Here is a 19,386-nt window from a genome sequence, read left to right as displayed (position 1 = left end):
AAAAAAAAGACCTTGAGGATGGATTGGGAGAATTTGTATGGGTTGTGACGGATTATTTGCTTATAAAGGCGAGTTTTTTAACCCACCTATCTGAATTTTTGGAAAATTAGTATTTTATTTGCAAAATTCCACCTGAGTGATTTTCTTAAATCTTAGGAAGAAAACACAAATATAATTTGCGTTTGTCCAACTAGCTTCCTATCTATACTTAGACAAAGGATGCGGGGGAGGAGGGGAACTCTGTTCCCGCAAGATTGCTCTGAGAAATATCCTAACCTGGTTAAATAAGGAAAAATCAGACCAAAAATGTATCCTTCTGTGACCTTCCCCACCCTTTGAGAAAAATATTGAAAGACCCATCCTCCCTCCCACTCCAAAAATGCGAAAAGTCAATTGACAGATTAGTTTTTGGCTTGGGAATATGCTTTTTGCCACCTGAAATCAACACTGCTTCCCACGCTTCTCCTCCATCCAGTCTATTCAAAGTTTCGTTCCTAACCCCCTCTTAAGAAGTTCTTACCTCCTTTAAATCATTTCTGAATATTTGGATACGATTAATAATGTCAAAAGGGCTGATTGAATATAAATATATCTATTGATCTTAGATGGAGCTGAAGAATATCTGTTAAATATCAAAGTGATTGACGTAAATCTTGGGCAGTTGATTTTTTATTAGATTTGAGGATGAACTTTATGGCATTGAAGGTGTTGAGTGGATAATTTATGACTGTTTGTATTCTTCTAATCTGCTCCATTAAAAGTAGGCAATGGCACTGGTAGGCAATTTTTTTTAGATAAAACCTAACATGACAATGAGTTAGCTATTTTCTCCCCGTTTTGGATTTTCAAGTTCTTTGGTTTTGTTCTTTGTTTTCATTATTATTTCATATGCTACCGATTTGGACTTCTGGTGGTTTCGGTGAGTAGGATATTAAGTTTCGAAAGTTATGTAAAATGCTTGCCTGGGATTAATAATGATGGTTTTTCGTTCTAATTGAGTCAGACCCTACAGTATGTGAGCTTAAGTGGAGTTTTATAGTCTATTTTAGAGAGAAATGTTTGAATTTTATTCTTAGAGGTTTCGTTTCTTCGGTCCGTGATTCTGCTTCCGAGTAGATAGCTCTATTCAAGCCGGCAAGGTAGTAGGGATCAGTTTCAAATTCAGGTAGAAATGAAATCTGGAAGTGGTTAAAAGATGATAGGCATTGACTTCTTCGTTAAAATAATCGCGTGAAATTATTTAGAGATCCAAAAAAGGAATATTTTCACACGGGTACGAAAGTGCTGCCATCTACTGCTTTCCTAGGCTATTTCTGTTTTTAATTTAATCCTCATCCTCTTAAACTTCAATGCTCAACTTACTAATAAGGATATCGAAGGTTTCTTTTCGTTTGTTTGTTAGCAGGAATATTAGAAAGTTGGCTCATGGCAGGAAAATAATAGTTGAGATGCAATTCCCCTTTAAAATCTTTTAAAAAATCTTTTTCGAAAAATTTCTTTATGTGGCCCTTCATTTTTAAATATTGTGCTTCTTTGCTGCCGTACACCAGATAAAAAAAAACAATGCTTTCGAAAATAAGATATGTCCTACGTTGCAAAAAAGAACTTGGAACCAACGTCGTCCTTTTCCCCTTCTGCCACTCTTCTCCCCCTCCCAACTTCTTATTTCTCGACCCTTTCGTGAAAATGTAGACATAATCTATCTTTTTGAAATAAAATTGCATAAGGACTTTCAATTAGCACGATCAAAGAGTCAATATGGGATCGGTTGTTTCTCCATACATTGACCCTCTATGCCAACTTTATAGCACAACGCTTGGCATGTCGTACCTTATTTGGAGTAGAATTATGCCATAGTTTTTAATTGGAATAAATTTTTAATAAATATCTGGAACAAATTTTCAGTCAGAATAATTTTTTTTTACTCGCAATTTTAATAGAACCAATTTTCTCCGTGTTTTTTTTTCATTATTCTAACTTAAAATCTTAAGTCTAAGGGGAGGGGGGAGTATCCCCAATTATAAAATGATGAACCTCCGCATATTTTTTTTTCTGAGTCAACAATGTTTGCAAGCCTTTCGCATATTTGTTTGCATGAGATGAAACAAGTTAGTTACTTTGCTTTTTTCTACAATTGGCCATGACTTTGACTTTTCCCACAACTATTCCCTCTTTTTTAAATTCAAAAATCAACTCTTTTTTCAGGAAAGCCTGGAAAACCCGAATAAATATTGAAAATCTGGCTAATATTCACTTAGTATTAATCTATGATTTCAAACTTAGTAACTTGAAACCTCTTTCAGTGAGTGACGTTCTCAAAGGAGCTGTCTTAAAGATAAAAGGGTAAAAGATATTTAAAAATAAGAAGAAAAAAATAGTTTAAAATATTGAATAATTTAGCTTTTGTAGTTAAAAAAAAAAATCTGGAAAGAAAAATCTAAAATTCAATAAGTTATTCACAAGTCTTACTTGTGATTGTGATGAACGCCAAGATTTTGGTTTGTATAGCTTTTGTTTGCTTTAAAAGGATGGAATAGTAAAAATTCTAATATTAACTTGTAAAATAAAATAAAATTTGCCAAATCAAAAATTTGTAATAACTCGAAAACCTTTGGCGCTGTATGCTACCTTTAGTAAAAGAAAAAAAAATTCTACCAAAAATTTCTCTAGCTTAAAGACTAGCTAATGTAATTTCGTGGCTAATTTTTATTTATAATTATGATTGTAAAGCTTATGAATTATACATAGATTATGGATTAGATTTAATTTTTGGCTTGTTTATTGTAGTGTTTTGTGCTACAAAATGTAAGTATTACCTTGATTCCAGTGTTGACATAATCTTGCGTGGTGAAATGGTAGAAACAGCCCAAGCAGGGGATCGCTCCGATTTCATAGGCACTTTGATTGTTGTCCCAGATGTCGGGAGTATCTCAATGCCTGGTGTTCAAGCTGACACTCAATCAAGAAAGGGGAATCAGTCGACAGATATGGATGGTGTCAGAGGATTGAAGTCCCTTGGAGTTCGAGATTTGCATTACAAAACTGCGTTTTTAGCCTGTAGTGTTCAATCGTCCAACCCCAAGGTCTGATTTTATTATATGTTTAGTTGATCCCAATTGAAATCGCTTTTTTTGCTGCCTGACTAAAGTCTTAGCGTGGGGCTTTTAAAACTTGGGGTTTGATGTGCAAATAGTCAATCATTTATAACAATTTTCTCACTAGGGTGGTTTCTGTTGTTTTCTTTTAAAGGAATCAATATGTTTCCAGGGATAATATCCCTCGACAGACTATTCCAAGTGGAGATACTGTGTCTTACAAAGCTGTACTTTAAGTAGTGTGGTTTTGGTTTGTTTGTGGTTTAAGGCGTGGTTTGTCTTCTCTTGTAGGTAATCTGACTGTACCATGTTTAAAATTTGAATCAAAGATGAGGTAAAGCCCCGTGAAACCCTGATGAAGCCCTCTTTCTTTTTGTTATTTTTTTTGTCTTTTTTATCTTTGCTAGTCTTTTTAAAAATGAAAAAAAGTGCCAAGCCAAACAAAAGCAAAGGCTACTGTACTAATAGGATATATTTCCTCATTGTTTTGTTTTATAGTAAAATAAATCTTTGAAAATTACAAATACTCATGTTCTGTCCCCTCATTTAAAATTGTCGTCTGGTAAAAGCGTGTGAGCTAAGATTTCCTTTTTTTCTTGATATGGGGACACCCTTTCGTTTCTTTCTATTTTGTCAGATGGATAGGGAGTGTCTTAAAAATAGATCCTAAATTATATAATAATTTTCTTCACTGCGATATTCAGAAAATGAAAAAACAAACACTTGACCTCAATGCCAATTTTAAAGGCAGAAAAGGCAAATCGGGTTGAAAATCACTGGCTGACCTTAGTGTGCATTGACATAAATAAAAAGTATATAAATGAAATAGTGAGGTTTAAAAATAGGATTAAATGAAGAAATTTAGCTTTTGCCATTGTTTTTTTTTCAATCTCACTTTTCACATTTAAAGACATCCTTAAAAAAGTTACACTTCGCAGGGGGGGGGGGGCAAATTTTACCTGTAAAAACAAACTAGTATCAGCCTAGTAAACAGTAGGAACATGAGAAAGGTGGAATACAAACTAAATAGAACCGATTCTAGTTAGGTATACAAAGCATTAACGCTAGGTATAGGGGTTTAAGATACCATAAAAGGGATTTTCAGGGGTAATTACTTTTCTATTTTTCTAAATAGTCCTCTGCAAAGATCTTGTGTAGAAGCTTATTCTACCCTATGTCCTCTTCACTTATATTTGGTAATGCAGCTTAGGATACTAACGGTGGTATCAAGAGGTTCTAATCAAGCTGATTTTGATTAGATGGAGCTACAATAACCGTAGGGGTAACTGTTTTACACGTTTAATGGGTACATTTGGATTTATTTCTACTTTATACCATGGTAAATTCATTTTGCCTAAATCAAATGCTCCAGTTGCAAAGGCGGTCTTCAACTCAAGTAAAATATTTTCCTCAGTATACATTTTCTGAGCCCAGAGGTCCCGTGAAATTTCTTATTTTTCCAAATTACCCGGTTTCGTTGACTTATTCCGTATCATCATGCATGTAACCGCCTACCAAATGGTGTTCTTTAACACTCCCAAAGCCTTTACTACTATTACTACTAATAACTCACCGCAGCTCCAAGCCGCCCGAGGCCAACATAGCTACGCACGTTCCTCCTCCATCCTAATCTATTCAAAGCCTCTATCTCCATTCCTGAATAGTTTTCATTTCCCTTAAATCTTTCCTTGTGACATCCTTCCACCCCATTTAGGGACAACCTGTTTTTTTTTCAGCCCTCGAGGGTTGGCCGACAAGAATGATCTTTCGCAATCTGTCGTCCATCCTTTGCTATGGGCTTTAAATCTCTAGAACGCCTTTAGCAAAACATAGCTTTCCACAATTGAAACATATTGTTATGAAGTGCTTATTTGGTTTGAATCTTGCTAGAGTGACTTTCCTTTGGACGCCTAGAAGGGTTCTGTCGTTGGTAATCGTAGTTTCTTGTTCAATTTCCACTGTTCATGAAAATATGTCAGTAAATTAAGTGAACTGATTCGAATTTTTTCCCCAACTTCAACGGGTCCTCCTTATTTTCAGTCAGTTCGGTTTTTTCCAATACCCACCTACCGATAAATGGCAAAAAACCGCTTTTAAAAATACTCGCAGTATTTCTGTATTTATTCCAGGAAAACTTTTCGCGTAATCATATGCATTTCCACTTATTTGCGAGGAAAATAGTGAACTTCCTTGGGCTTCTAGAATCACATGGGCGTTTAGTTATTCAAGTCTGGTTTGTGCATTCATTTCATTTTGATTTTTCTTCTAGAATTGTCTAGATATCGTTCAAGCATTTTAATGGGACTTCCATTAGACGTCATGGTTTTGTTTTCTTCAATTTTAGTGCCTTTTACACTTGCCTCTTTTCTTCTTTTAAGGAATGTAAAGTTTTTCAAGCAAGTAAAAAGGGCAATCTAAACCGAATTATTTAGGTACGAGATCAATATTGCTCGCTAGTACTTTTTAGTGAAGACCAAACAGTACTGACACATGGTGACTTGCTGGTCGAAGGAATCATGCTCAAAACATATAATACAATAAACTCTACTTAGATTTACTAATACGTAAAAATAAGCAATGAATGCTCAACCTCTTTTCTATAAGAATCAACCTTCAAAGACAAAGGTGCCCTACGATTTGAATATGTTAGAACCCGTGTCTTTTATAAAAAGAAACACAACAAAATTTTCCGAAACTTCTAAGATAATTTGCTAATATTATACAAAATTTAAACTTATTTACTGAGCTATCAGAAGAAAGAGAGGGGGGAAAAGATGGAGTGACAACTTAATGAAGAAAATGGTTTGGCCTAAAGGTCGACTGATGAATTAATGGATGGGTTCAATCTCCCTTTCTTTCCAAAAAGAGATTAAATTTACAGACTTAATTAATATAAAGACTAAAAGATACAGATTTTGTAAATCTGTAATTAATATATGAGCAAATGCTCAAAAAAAATAAATGCAGCAAATAAAGCAATGAGAATCCTTAAGATGTTGTTTTATTCCCCAGTTTCTCTTCCTGGTAAATCTCCAACTAAGAGTCTTTACAGTTATTTTAATATCATTCCGTTTTCCGTGTCCGTTAAGGATCCTCTACTAGATTGTTTTAAATATTTTTTTTTTCAGGCCCTCCCTCAGTCCGACCATACAATACTCGTTGTCCTTTAAGTAAGCTTCCTGTGCCTTTCATTGTCTTCGAACGGTCTAGATTTTCGTCTAAAAATATTACTACAAATTAATTGGAACACTTATGAATCTTTTTTTTGATCAGAGTCTATCGCTATCAACTTTAAAAACTAAAATCAAAGCTCTGCTAATTAGTAAATATTAATTTGTGAGTAGCTCCCGGCCGTTCAGCTATCGGATAAATAATGACAATAATTTTAATAATTTTTTTTTTGGTGTGAGATAGAGTGAGAAGTGTGATGACATCCGTTTCTTCTGGGTTTGGGTTTGTTTATACACAAACAAACCCAAACGCCGGGTATGTTATGTGAATAGTTTTAAATACGTTTAAACGTAGGGATTGGCTAAAGCCCCTCTACAGTACGGCCAGGTTTAGTCTTGGATTTTTGATCAGCTTGGAATATTTTTAGGGAGCCGTTACTAGGCAAAAATAATAAAAGGAACGATAAATGAAATTCATACATTGATAAATATGCTGGGGTGAAGTCTGGTTAGGAAGAATTATATATTTTTGGTTAATATGGGCTTGGGTTTGTTCATCTTTACTGACTGGGAGCAACTGATAATTGGCTGGCAAGATAACAACCAAGATAACCAGATAAGAAAGATAGATGGCAACCAATAACCAGATAGATGGTAACCAAGATTTAATGTCTAAACATTGCCAAAACTTGCATGAAAATCTTATACATTCAGATCTTGGACATTATTTCGATTTGAAGGTTGTTCTGAATTTTCGGCTGGACATATACTGGAAAGATTTGAAAACATTTCATATGTTAATTAGAAGAATATTTATAAGGAAAAAGTAACGATGTGGGAACGATGATTGATACGTTAGAACGTATCAATCTGTATCGATATATTCAACGTATCGGTTTGTCGAATTTGTGGCTGTCCAGAAACTGATAAAATCTTAATTTGCTTATCGATTGCTAATGCCCACAAAACTTGCTTTACAAAATGGCTTAGTATAACCAAGTCTGATCGATGTGGGATATGTGAATTTAAGTTTTGAAAATTCGAACCTGATGAGAAGATTTTCAGAATGAACGATGATCCAGCTCTATACTAATGCAAAGTGTTTTCGGTGTTCTGACTGATGTCAGGCCACGAGTTTGGCCTTTGATTGATCAGTTTAAAAAAAAAAAAATAGTGCCAACCACTGCCAACGCAATATTTAATAACATTGCGATCTAATGAGCCGTCTCCCAGGTTTTTCGACCATCCGTTCAAAACGACAAGGAAATAAAATGTTAGTTGATTTTGTCTGAAAGTTCGCTCCATGACATTTTCCTACATGTTTTGGGTGTTGTAGAATTGGTCTTTTATTTTGTCTTTCATTTCTTTTTCTTTGAATTTACCTGAATTTGTAATTAATGTAAAAACCGCTCTATTTCGACAAAGAAGTGAATATGGCGAAGAGTACTACTAATGCTAAAACAAAAGAACATCGTCCTATTTTTCTTATCTCCATTAACAAAGAAATACTCTTAATTGATTACGAAAATGTATACCACGAAACTTGGCACCGAAGCCAAGCTCTTGTTCGATGCGTAGAATCTGATTATATTTCGCTAGATACTCAGATTGACAAGGAGCTCCAAATTTAACCAATTCAGCTGCTAGCCCAACAGCTAAATCTGCAATGAAACTATCTTCCGTTTCGCCTGGTGTGTGAGAAACCATTGTACTCCAACCGTTTACCTTGGCAAGCTTGTGTGCATGAATTGACTCAGTGACAGTACCAATTTGGTTGACTTTGAGGAGTAAGCAATAGGGGGCATTCTTCTCAAGTGAGGTCTGAATTCGTTCTCGATTGGTTACAATCATATTGTTGCCCACTATTTGAATATCTGTGTCACTTATTAAATACACCAAAGCGTCTGCACAAATAGAAGTGGCCTTACTAGAGTTTGGATTGTTGGTGTCTAAATTGAATTTTCCATCTTGATATAATTCAGAGGTGGTCACGTCTATCCCAACTTGGACTTTTCCTTTATAATTGGCCTCACGGATAGCAAATAGTATTAAGAACACCTCTTTATTGTTATGTATATTAGGTGCAAATTTTCTCTTATCTCCAGCAGTAATGTCGTCAAGATCATAGTGAGTTTTTATCAAACGATTCAGAACGCGATATATATCACTACCCATTCTCATAGCCTCAGAAAAAGAGCTTGCATCTGTGGGGAGAATCATGAACTCTGCACGCTTATTACTGGCATGAGATGTGCCATGAATCATTGTAAATACTGGTATAGGTAAAATAAATTTTGTCGTGCCAGCTAAAGCGGCTATATACTTGTACAATTGTAGCCCTAGATGTCTCGAACCCGCTTTAAAAACCGCCATGGATACCCCAAAAATTGCATTGATGCCGAGTCTTTCTTTCTTAGCAGTGCCATCTAAGTTGCACAAGAACTCGTCAATTTTTTTCTGTTCTGTTACTGAAAAACCTTTTTTAATTAGGGCAGGTGCAATTATATGGTTGATGTTTCTGATTGCTTTAGATATTCCTTTACTGAAATATTTAGTTTTACAACCTTCACATGATTCTAATGTTTCATATATCACAGTAGAAGCCCCGGCTGGTACTGAGGCTCTGAAAGTGCCCAAGGCCGTTTCTAGACTAACTTCAACAGTAGGATTTCCTCTAGAGTCGTAAATTGTATAAGCATGAATTTTAGAAATTTTCATTTTATTTGACATGTCTTTACGCAAGAAATGAATATAATAGTAATTTACTTCCGTAATGTACGTTAAACTATCTTCAATGTATGTAGAATTTTTCGGCTTAGGGGATTCCAATGGGGAAGATGATGTTCAACAATGATTTATAACAAATATTTTTTGGACTTCTGAATTCCGAAAATTCAAATATTCAAAACGTATTGCCACTGGAAACTTTCTATATGATAATGTTTTGTACTCCGGCTTTATATATTTAGACGGAAAAAAGATGCAAAAAAGGGATTTTCCTTGTTGTATTAGTCAAGGGTGCTGTAAATTTTCTGTGCAGAGTTTTCGGCCATGGCGATTCCGATGGTGTACTTTTGTTCGGATCCGACGCCGGTTTTTAGGGGTTTCAGGCTATTTTTCGAAATGTCCATAAACTTGTTTTCAAAATAACATTTTACTGTTAAGATTTATCGGGATAACAGTTGTTTTTCCTGAAGCAGCTAGAAATAGCAATTTTTTCCCACTCTGCAGTTTTCTTTTTTTACAAAACACGTGTTTTAATTTTTGGTTACTATGGGCAGTGGTTCGTTGTCTACTAGGTCGCAGCTGCCACTGCAATCATGATCATGGTTGTCTCTAGGGGCAACGAATGGGCTGTTTAATCGCTCATTTGAATGGAAGTTGCAATTTAGTGCTCTTTTTAATTAACAAAAGATAATGTGGTAATAAAATGTAATTTTTGACAAAAAACGGCATCTTCATACTCAAGATGACGAATGACGCCATGCATAAATAGCGTCATAAATATAACCATAAATAGCGTCATAAAGGATAAAGATCCTCCAGAGCCATTGTTGGCATACAGGGTGAATCGATGTTTCTGTTGCCGAATCTCTATAACAGGGACAACTAGCAAGCTTGTCAAACAACCTTGCTGCGGTGGGGATACAACCCTGGGCAAATAGTGTTATATTGAAACTTAAATCATGATGTATGAAAACAATATGATGCCATTCGCGAAGTTGTTATCTATATATATATCTATATATATAAAAATAAGTTGTCTGTGGGTTATGTCTGTTACACTTTGTCTGTTACGCCAGATTACATCTTCTATATATATATAAATATTTTGTATGTATTTTTGTGTTGAGGGTTTAAATGTAAAAACTGGGAATTGCATAAATATTTCGAAATATTTTGACAATAGATTAAAGTAATTTGAAAACCTTAAAAAAGATACTTAAAATATTGAGGTTTATTATAAATTGTTGAGCTTTAGCAAGCTTGGCACGTGAAGAGGAATTTTTAGTGTAGATCTTAAAATGACAGAAGAAACAGCCGAGGAAGCTGCTCAAATAGTTAATTCAAAGAGAAATTTTAGTATAAATCCTACAATGGCAGAAGAAACAGCCGAGGAATCTGCTTAAAGGGTTAATGCCAAAAGACTTGCGGCTAAAGAACGCAAAACCGCGCAGTTAGATGAAAATCCACCTGGACAGCGAGAGTCAAAACGTATCAAAATTGAAAATGATAGCGATGATGATTGGGTTTGGGATTTTGACTTGGATAAGGTCATCAATGCCTACCAGATTTTAGTTATAAAAAAAAACAAAGGTTCGGCGATATGTATTTTATAGTGACGCTGAAAAATAAAGAAGAAAAAGAAAACTGAAAAAAGAAAAATGGTAAAAAACTAAAAAAAACTAAAAAGAAAAAAACTAAAAAAAAAAAAATAAAAAAGAAAAAACCTAAAAAGAAAAAACGTAAAAAAATAAAAAAATAAAAAAAAGGTAAAAAACTAGAAAGAAAAAAAAACTAAAAAAGCTAAAAAACTAAAAAAAAAGAAAAAACTAATAAAAAACTGGGAAAAGCACAAATATTTCAATATATTTTGACAATAGATCAAAGTAATTTGAAAACCTTAAAACAGATACCCAAAATTTGAGGTTTATTATAAATTGTTGGAGCTTTAGCATGCTTGGCACGTAAAGATTTTTCCAACTGTCAATGTTAGAATGAACATTGACAAATTGAAGAAAAGAAATCAATAAAAAGAAGAAACCAAAAAAAGGAAAACTAAAAAAGAAAAAAACTAAGAAAAGAAAAAACTAAAAAAGAAAAAAAAAACTAAAAAAGAAACTGTATCTATATATACAAAAATAAGTTGTATATATGCATGTTTGTTTGTTTGTGGGTTTGCATTTGACGTCATTATAAGTATATAAGGCTTTGTATATGACGTCATTATAAGATGACACTACAGACCGGGACACAAATGACGACCGGGACACAGGGAATATAAATGACGACCGGGACACTCAAAGAGAAATTACAGACCGGGACACCGGGAAACAAATGACGACCGGGACAGAGGGAATATAAATGACGACCGGGACACTCAAAGAGAAATAAAAGCCTGGGATACCGGGACACAAATGACGACCGGGACACAGGGAATATAAATGACGACCAGGACACAGGGACACAACTACAACGGGAACGCCGGGGGCACAGGGGGATATATAAATGACGACGGGGACACAGGGAATGTTTGATTAGCAATCATCATCAACAAAACTCAAGGGCAATCGTTAGAAAAATGCAGTATAGATTTGAATACGGATTGTTTTCCCATGGCCAATTATTATGTTGCATGTTCAAGAGTTGGTAAACCTGACAATCTATTTATATGGACAGACAATGGGACAGCAAAGAATATTGTATATTCGCAAGTTTTACGTAGTTAAAAATATATATATCTATATATATAAAAATAAGTTGTATTTGTGTTATGTCTGTCTGTCTGTCTGTCGAGTGACGTCATTATATGACGTCTGAATTATTTCATCATATACCAATTCAAAAATGAATGTATTCAAGCCGAAGTAGCTGAGTTGGTAAAGCGTTATGTTCCAGGTTCCAGGTCCGAGAGGTTCCAGGTTTGAACCTTGGCTTTAGCATTAATACAAAAGAAGAAAAAAACTAAAAAAGGTAAAAACTACAAAAAAATAAAAATACAATACTAAAAAAAACTAAAAAAGCTAAAAAACTAAAAAAAAATAAAAAAAAAGGTAATAAACTAAAAAAGAAAAAAAACTAAAAATAAAAAAATAAAAAAAGGTAAAAACTACAAAAAAAAAAATTAAAAACTAATAAAAAAAAACTAAAAAAAAAACTAAAAACTGAAAAAGAAAAAAAAGGAAAAAAACTGAAAGATAAAGGAGAAAAAGAAAACTAAAAACCGGGGCACAGGGAATATAAATGACGACCAGGACACTCAAAGAGAAATTACAGACTGGGACACTGGCACACAAATAACGACCGGGAGATATAAATGACGACCGGGACACTCAAAGATAAATTACCGACCGGGACACCGGAACACAAATGACGACCGGGACACCGGGACACGGAATATAAATGACGACCGGGACGCTCAAAGAGAAATTACAGACTGGGACACTGGGACACAAATGACGACCGGGATACTGGGAATATAAATGACGACCGGGACACAGGGACACAACTACAAGGGGGATGCCGGGGGCACAGGGGGATATATAAATGACGACGGGGACACAGGGAACGTTCGATTAGCAATCACCATCAACAAAGCTCAAGGGCAATCATTAGAATAATCAGGTATAGATCTGAATACGGATTATTTTTCCCATGGACAATTTTATGTTGCATGTTCAAGAGTCGGTAAACCTGACAATCTATTTATATGCACAGACAATGGGACATCGAAGAATGTTGTATATTCGCAAGTTTTACGTAGTTAAAAACATATATATATATATATATCTTTCTATATTCACAGGTGGGACACAGGGACACAACTACAATGGCGCGTAACTAATATGGCGCGTAACGACTTACGCGCGCGGGGGGGCTTGGGGGGGCGAAGTGCCCCCACCAACTAGGTGTTGGGGTGGCGCGAAGCGCCACCCCAACAGCTAGTGTGCTAATATAAAAGGATGCATAAAATCAATTCGCCTTATTAGCAAAGCACGCGTAAATAAAATGGTGCCGAGAGAGCGATCTAAACGGGAGATAATATGAAAAAACTATCAAAGCCGAGTATCCGAAGTGTCTATTGCAAGGAAACATCGCTACAGCAAAAATAGATATTTGATCCTAGAAATTGTGAAAATGATTGAAAAGAGATAAAAAGGCCCCCAAACCAACAGTATTTGAGCACATAGAAGGCTGTATACCAAGTTGTCTTGTAATCTAGATTTTAAAACAATGAATTATCGAGCAACAAATGACAGGAAAAACCAGAATATTCAACGGACCAGGACTACCAAGCAGCTTAAATTGACAGAGCAAAATAAAGGATTAAGAAGCGTTATCATAATGATGAGGATTGCCGTAGAACAGTTTTAGGTATGTAAATATGATAGGAAAAATCGAGGTTACCGCCTAAATTGTCGTTAGCCTAATAATGAGTAAATTCTAGAGTGATGGGTGTTAACAGGATAAAGTTAGAGGTCTGTGACGCTTTATGAAATCTGAGCCAACACTCTAGCGTTGCCTATAGTAAAGAACTAGGAGGTTTTAGTACATTCTTACTAAATTTCCAAAGCCACTTAATACGGAAGGGGTGGTCGGATGAACTTCGGATGGGCCTCATTTGATTGGGAATAGAAAGTTCTAGTGCCTTAAAGACATCTGATAAAAATGTTAAGATAATCATTTTGTTCGAAATAGTTCAAAGGTCAAATAACAATGTCTCCGGAGTTGATATAACTCCCACAGCCCCTGGAGCAAGGGTTGTAAGTAATGTAAGTTGCCCATTGTTGACATATAAGGTTTTTGGGAAAGGGGGTCATGTTGGATTCTGGGTCTCCAAAAGGGCTAAAGTATTAAGGTGAAACTTTAAGGACATGTTTAGAGGGATGTCGACCTTGACCAAAACATATAATGTGAAAGCTGGCTGTCCAAAGCACGTGTCAGTAATATCTAAGGTAAGGTTGAGGGTATTAAGTTGAACGTTTCAGAGTATATTGTTGGGGGTTGTTTAAGACTGATTGGTGGGCAAATAGCCCCTCTTTCCCTTTTAAATGCCTCTTTCTCCCAGCATAAATCCTTCAGGATTTATGACTAGGAAAAGGGGTAATGTTTGGTTGGTTTGTATTTGTTTTGATTTGGTTTGATTTGATTTGAATGTTTGATTTGGGCCGACACCCGATATGCCGAACTCCAAACTTCTTCGAATTTCAGGATACTCCTAAACCATTTTTCTTTTTTTTTTTAATTGTCATCATCTTTCCCAGGAAAAATATAATTTTTGACTTTCAACTTGACTTCCAGTAATGTTTTCTTTTCAGTATAGCAAAATTTTCGTGCTAGTATTGAGGGACTTCGAAAAAGCAGCCCTGTCAACTCTATTTGAGAATTTCTGTCTGGATGAGGTCTGATCCAAATGTAGATTTTAATTGTTTCCGTTTAGCAAATTGATTTGAGTTAGAGAAAAAATCTGCCGATGTGAAATACGCTGTATGTCTTTTCCGTATGATTACGTTTTAAAAAAGATTTCATATTTTGATATTTTTGGTTTCAGTAATACAGTAATGTCTCTGATTGTGTAGATTTTGAATTTAAGTACTTTAATCTATTTGCTTTTGAAACTGATAACAGTAGAATTTTATGTAATTTGAATGAAAATTAGTGTTGTTACTTCCGTAGTGACAACCGCGCTTATTACAATTAAATAAAAAAAAGTTTTTTTAAATGAAAGTAAGGAGCAACATTAAACTTAAAACGAACAGAAATTATTCCGTATATGAAAGGGGCTTTTCCTCCTCAACGCCTCGCTCTTTACGCTAAAGTTTGATTCTTTCTCTTAACTCTACTTTCTAAAACAGTAAGAAACAGTAAAGATTTTTCAATCTTTGGCCCCATAAGCTTTTTAGAAAAATACTGCCGATTTTGACTCTTTGATTCTGAAAAGTTTTAGCAGCCCTGTTGTTGAAATGCTTGACTATATTTGGGCGATATTGTCGTTTGGTTCGGCCTTTTTAGAGCTGTTTAAGCTTTTTAGAGAAATATTAAAAGTGTCTTTTTTGCCGATTTGGACACTCTGGTTCGTAAAAGTTTTAGCAGCCCTGTTGTTGAATGCTTGACTATATTTGGGCGATACGATCTTTCGGTTCAGCCTTTTTAGAGCTTTATATGGAAATACTAAAAGCGTCTTTTTGCCGATTTTGTCACTTCGGTTCTGAAAAGCCCTGTTGTTGAAATGCTTGACCATATTTGGGCAATATGGTCGTTCGGTTCCGCCTTTTGTGTAAACCGAGAAAGTTCCTTCTTATTTATCTCCATGATTTAGTTTGGCAATCAAGGGGTAATTTTTGTAACGAAAAAGATCCAAAACAAATATCCAAAATCCAATATCCTAAATCCAAAATCCTTAATAGCTGATCCAAAATAAAAATCGTAGATAATCCCAGTTTTCTTGATTTGCCCCTTGTACTTTAGTGTTGTTCTTATCCCCTTAAGATTTTGTTATGAACTATGAATTACTAAATATTTTGTACCATAATTGTGTTCTTGTTATTATTCTTTTATTATTAAAAATCGTTTTTATATTTTTAAAATGCAAAATTTAAAAGAGAAGTTTCTTGTTGTTGTATCAGCAATTTTATTCATTAGTGTTAATAGTTAATTAAAATGATTGGTACTAACTTAAACCCTTTTGATTTAGTTTTCAAATACAGAGATTAGATCAGAAGGGTTAACTGCAGAATTGCTGAAGAAGCAGATGACAGATGATGAATGGTTGAAAATATTCGAGATGTCTCGCGACAAAAATCTTCTCCAAAATCTGACAACAAGCCTATTTCCAACTATTCATGGGAATGAAGAAGTCAAAAAAGGTATTTTTTTTTACTATTGTTAGCTTTTGAGTGATTCAGATGTCAAATCTGCTTAGCCTATACAAAACAAGAGCTAAGAGCTCATATGACACTTGTGACGAGGTCGGAAGAGCCAAGAGCTCATATGGTGTGAGCTCTAGCAAAATTCTAAGAATCAATAGATTGCTTTAAAAGGAAAATCAGAGGCTTAATGCCGGTCGGGATTTAAAATAAGAGCTCTGATCCATTAGGTCCTTCTAAATATCAAAATTCATTAAGATCCTATCACCCCACTCGCAAGTTAAAAATACCTCGATTTTTCTAATTTTTCCTCTCCCTTCAGCCCCCCAGATGTTCGAATCGGGGAAAACGACTTTATCAAGTCAATTTGTACAGTTCCCTGACACGCCTACCAACTTTCATCGTCCTAGCACGTCCAGAAGCACCAAACTCGCCAAAGCACTGAACTCCACCATCTAACTCCCCCAAAGAGAGCGGATCCAGTCCGGTTACGTCAGTCACGTATCTACGACATTAATAAACATTTTCCAAGATTTCTTGTTTTCCCCTCCAGTTCCCCCCAATGTCAACAGATCTGGTGGGGATTTGAAATAAGAGCTCTGAGACATGAGTTCCTTCTAAACATCAAATTTCATCAAGATCCGGTCACCCGTTCTTAAGTTAAAAATACCTCAATTTTTTAACTTTTCCAAACTAACAACCCCCAGCTCCCCCAAAGAGAACGGATCCGTACCAATTATGTCAATCTCGTATCTATAACTTGTGCTTATTCTTCCCATCAAGTTTCATCCCGATATCTCCACTCTAAGCGTTTTCCAAGATTTCTGTATCCCCCCCCCAACCGTCTATGTCCCCGGATCCGATTCGAATTGAAAATGGAGCATCTGAGACATAAGATTCTTTAGGCAAAAGACAATGCCAAAAATAAAACAAATCAACCCCCGTTTAAATCAACCCCCGTTTAAATCAATAAAACAACCCCCGTTTAAATCAACCCCCGTTTAAATCAATAAAACAACCCCCGTTTAAATCAACCGTCGTGCAACTCAACCAGATTTGACCTAACCTGTTTCAGGGGTTGTGTTGCAAGGGGGATGGGGGTGGAATTGAATGAGTGTTGAGTTAAATGAATTAAGCGGAATAGAGTTGATTTTGATAGAAATCGAGAAATGCATATTAAATAATAATTGGAAAACCCGAATAATATTTGGTTGAGACAACATCAACAACAAAAAAACATCAAAAATTGAATATTTTAACAGCTAGGAATTTTTAGGCATGGATGGAAAAATGGGATAAAGTTTCTATCTCACAGCTCCCTCCCCGTCTTCACCACATATAAAACAAATAAATTAAAACAAAATATTTGATTTGACAAAGAAAGCAAAGTTAAAAATCAAATTTTGCAACCTCTTCCAGAACCCGTTTTACATGGGTAGCCTGAAAATTCTTTTCAAACGTTGAAAGTGGGTCTTGGAGGGGGTTCTAAAATATTTGTCTTAAATTTTTGTTTTTAGTGTCAAATTAAAATATCCTGTGTTTTTATAATATTTTATATTTAACATAACGTAGATAAATATAGAATGCGTTAACGATCAACCCAATGAAAGTGCTTTTTCTATCAGACAAGATTGCTACTATGTTTTTACTGCCTCTGATCTCGAAATTTTTAGTGATCCCTAAACATAGAAATTCTCCCTAGATACAAAAAAAGTAAATCATATAATTCTGAATAAAAATACCAGTTATTTTCCTCCTTTTAAATCTTTTCCTTTTTTCGGGCAGTTTCGCGTTTTCCTATTTAGGCTTATTGATTTAATTTTATTTCTTTTCGTGTATTCTATCTCTGCTTTTTTTTTCTTAATTGTGATACTGTTGTATTAATAGATGTTTGATAGAAGAATTCATTCGAGATTTTTTCCTCTGTCTTACCTTATCTTGTGTCATATAATCAGCAAATGTCCATAACTTCCAGTCAGTTACTAATTTTCAGCTCTGAAAACAATCGCGGGATGTTATTGTAAGGAGTAATAAAGCCTGAAGGCAAGCGAATATTTCTTATTATAGAGATTGCATGTAGTTTCTTCCGTTAAAAGATTAAGTTTAAAGTGTAGTCATATTAGGTTTATTCTGTTTTGTCTCAAGGCTGGAGGATGAAGTTGTAACTAGTGAATTTTTTGAGGGGTGGAGGAGTTTAAGGATTACTTAGAATTTAATTTTTGGGGTAAGAGGGACGGTATTTTTTAAATATAAAAATAATTCCATCCAATACCAATACCATTCAATATTTTTAGCCCTGAACTCAATCGTATGGTGTCATACAACGGGTGCCTGAAGTCTGAAGGCAAGCAAGTATTTTGCTATATAGAAATTGCATAGAGTTAGTTTTGTTAAAAGATGACGAAGTTTATGTGTAGTTTCGGCAGGCTCATTCTGTTTTGTCTCAAGTCTAGGGGTTGAATTTGAAACTTCTTGGAGAAGTTTTTTAGGGGTGGAGGGATTTAAGGATTGCTTAGAATTTACTTTTTTGGGGAAGGGGCAAAGTATTTTTCTCTGGATCTCACAAAAAAAGTAGATGCTACAGTTTTTTCTTTTTATGTCTATCGTTCGACAGGATATCTGACTAGTAAACTACATTCTCGATGTTGGGAAATTTATTACATGCTCTTCTGCAGAGCCGTATCAAGAGGGGGGGGGGCGACCCCCCTCCCCAGAAGTGTTTGTCCGGCTCATTAAAACATAACAAAAATGAACATAAACAAATTGTTGTTGTGTTTTTTGAAGTTTTTGTGCCCCCTACCCCGAAAAAATCCTGGATATGACCTGCTCACATGTATCAGTAATTTAATCATCAATTTATCCAGGGATAGTTTTGATGTTATTTGGTGGCGTTCCGAAGAAAACTGGAGAAGGGACTTCATTAAGAGGGGATGTTAACGTGTGCATTGTTGGTGATCCTAGCTGCGCGAAATCACAATTTCTTAAACAGGTATGTAATAACGTTGAGCAAATTTCAGCAACTACTATTTAGTGGAAACTTCAATAGGGTTAACCAAGTGGCCCGATCGTTGGCCAAGTGGGGCTACGATTAATATAAGGTTGTGAAAGGCCCTATCTTCTCAAAAAAAAAGATTTTGTGCTTGCAAAAGTCAGATATTTCTCCTTTGCCCCGCCTTCGAGCCGCATATGTGGCAATCCATTTCTTTCAAGGAAATTCAAGCCCAATCGAAATCGATATAAGGTAATTTTTCTGAGACCAAATTGCATTTTGTCTATGCATTTTCGAAAACGGCACTCAATTCTTTTTTCTGAGAATTGGTAAACTAACATTTTTTTGGTGTAAAAAAAGATACAATTTAGATAGGTCGCAACTGTGAGAAATTTCGCTTAGAGTCTTAATTTTGTAGAAAAAATTCATGTCAATGATGTCACATTCACATGGATTTTCATCATTCTGTATCCTTTATTAGTGTCTATAAACCTACTTTGCGTTGTGGATAGCATGGTGGGCTCTAATTGGACGGTTCAGGGTTG

The 19,386-nt window shown here is 35.2% G+C and overlaps 2 protein-coding genes across 2 annotated transcripts in view; one reads left to right on the top strand and one right to left on the bottom strand.

Moving 5' to 3' along the window:
- Positions 1 to 19,386, top strand: part of LOC136028385 (DNA replication licensing factor MCM6-like) — an 85,301-nt gene that overhangs the window by 33,846 nt on the left and 32,069 nt on the right. The window contains exons 5-7 of the mRNA XM_065706196.1: positions 2,828 to 3,083; positions 15,681 to 15,852; positions 18,717 to 18,841. Coding sequence (XP_065562268.1) covers positions 2,828 to 3,083; positions 15,681 to 15,852; positions 18,717 to 18,841 — 553 coding nt within the window. The remainder of the gene's footprint in view (positions 1 to 2,827; positions 3,084 to 15,680; positions 15,853 to 18,716; positions 18,842 to 19,386) is intronic.
- On the bottom strand, positions 7,752 to 8,995 carry LOC136028386 (enolase-like). The gene has a single exon (XM_065706197.1). The coding sequence runs from the start codon at positions 8,993 to 8,995 to the stop codon at positions 7,760 to 7,762; it is 1,236 nt and encodes a 411-aa protein (XP_065562269.1). The 3' UTR covers positions 7,752 to 7,759.

The sequence above is a fragment of the Artemia franciscana genome, chromosome 6 (assembly GCF_032884065.1).
Source record: "Artemia franciscana chromosome 6, ASM3288406v1, whole genome shotgun sequence".
Lineage (NCBI taxonomy): Eukaryota > Metazoa > Arthropoda > Branchiopoda > Anostraca > Artemiidae > Artemia > Artemia franciscana.
Note: the sequence above shows the minus strand (reverse complement) of the source record. Positions and strands in the feature narration are given on the sequence as shown.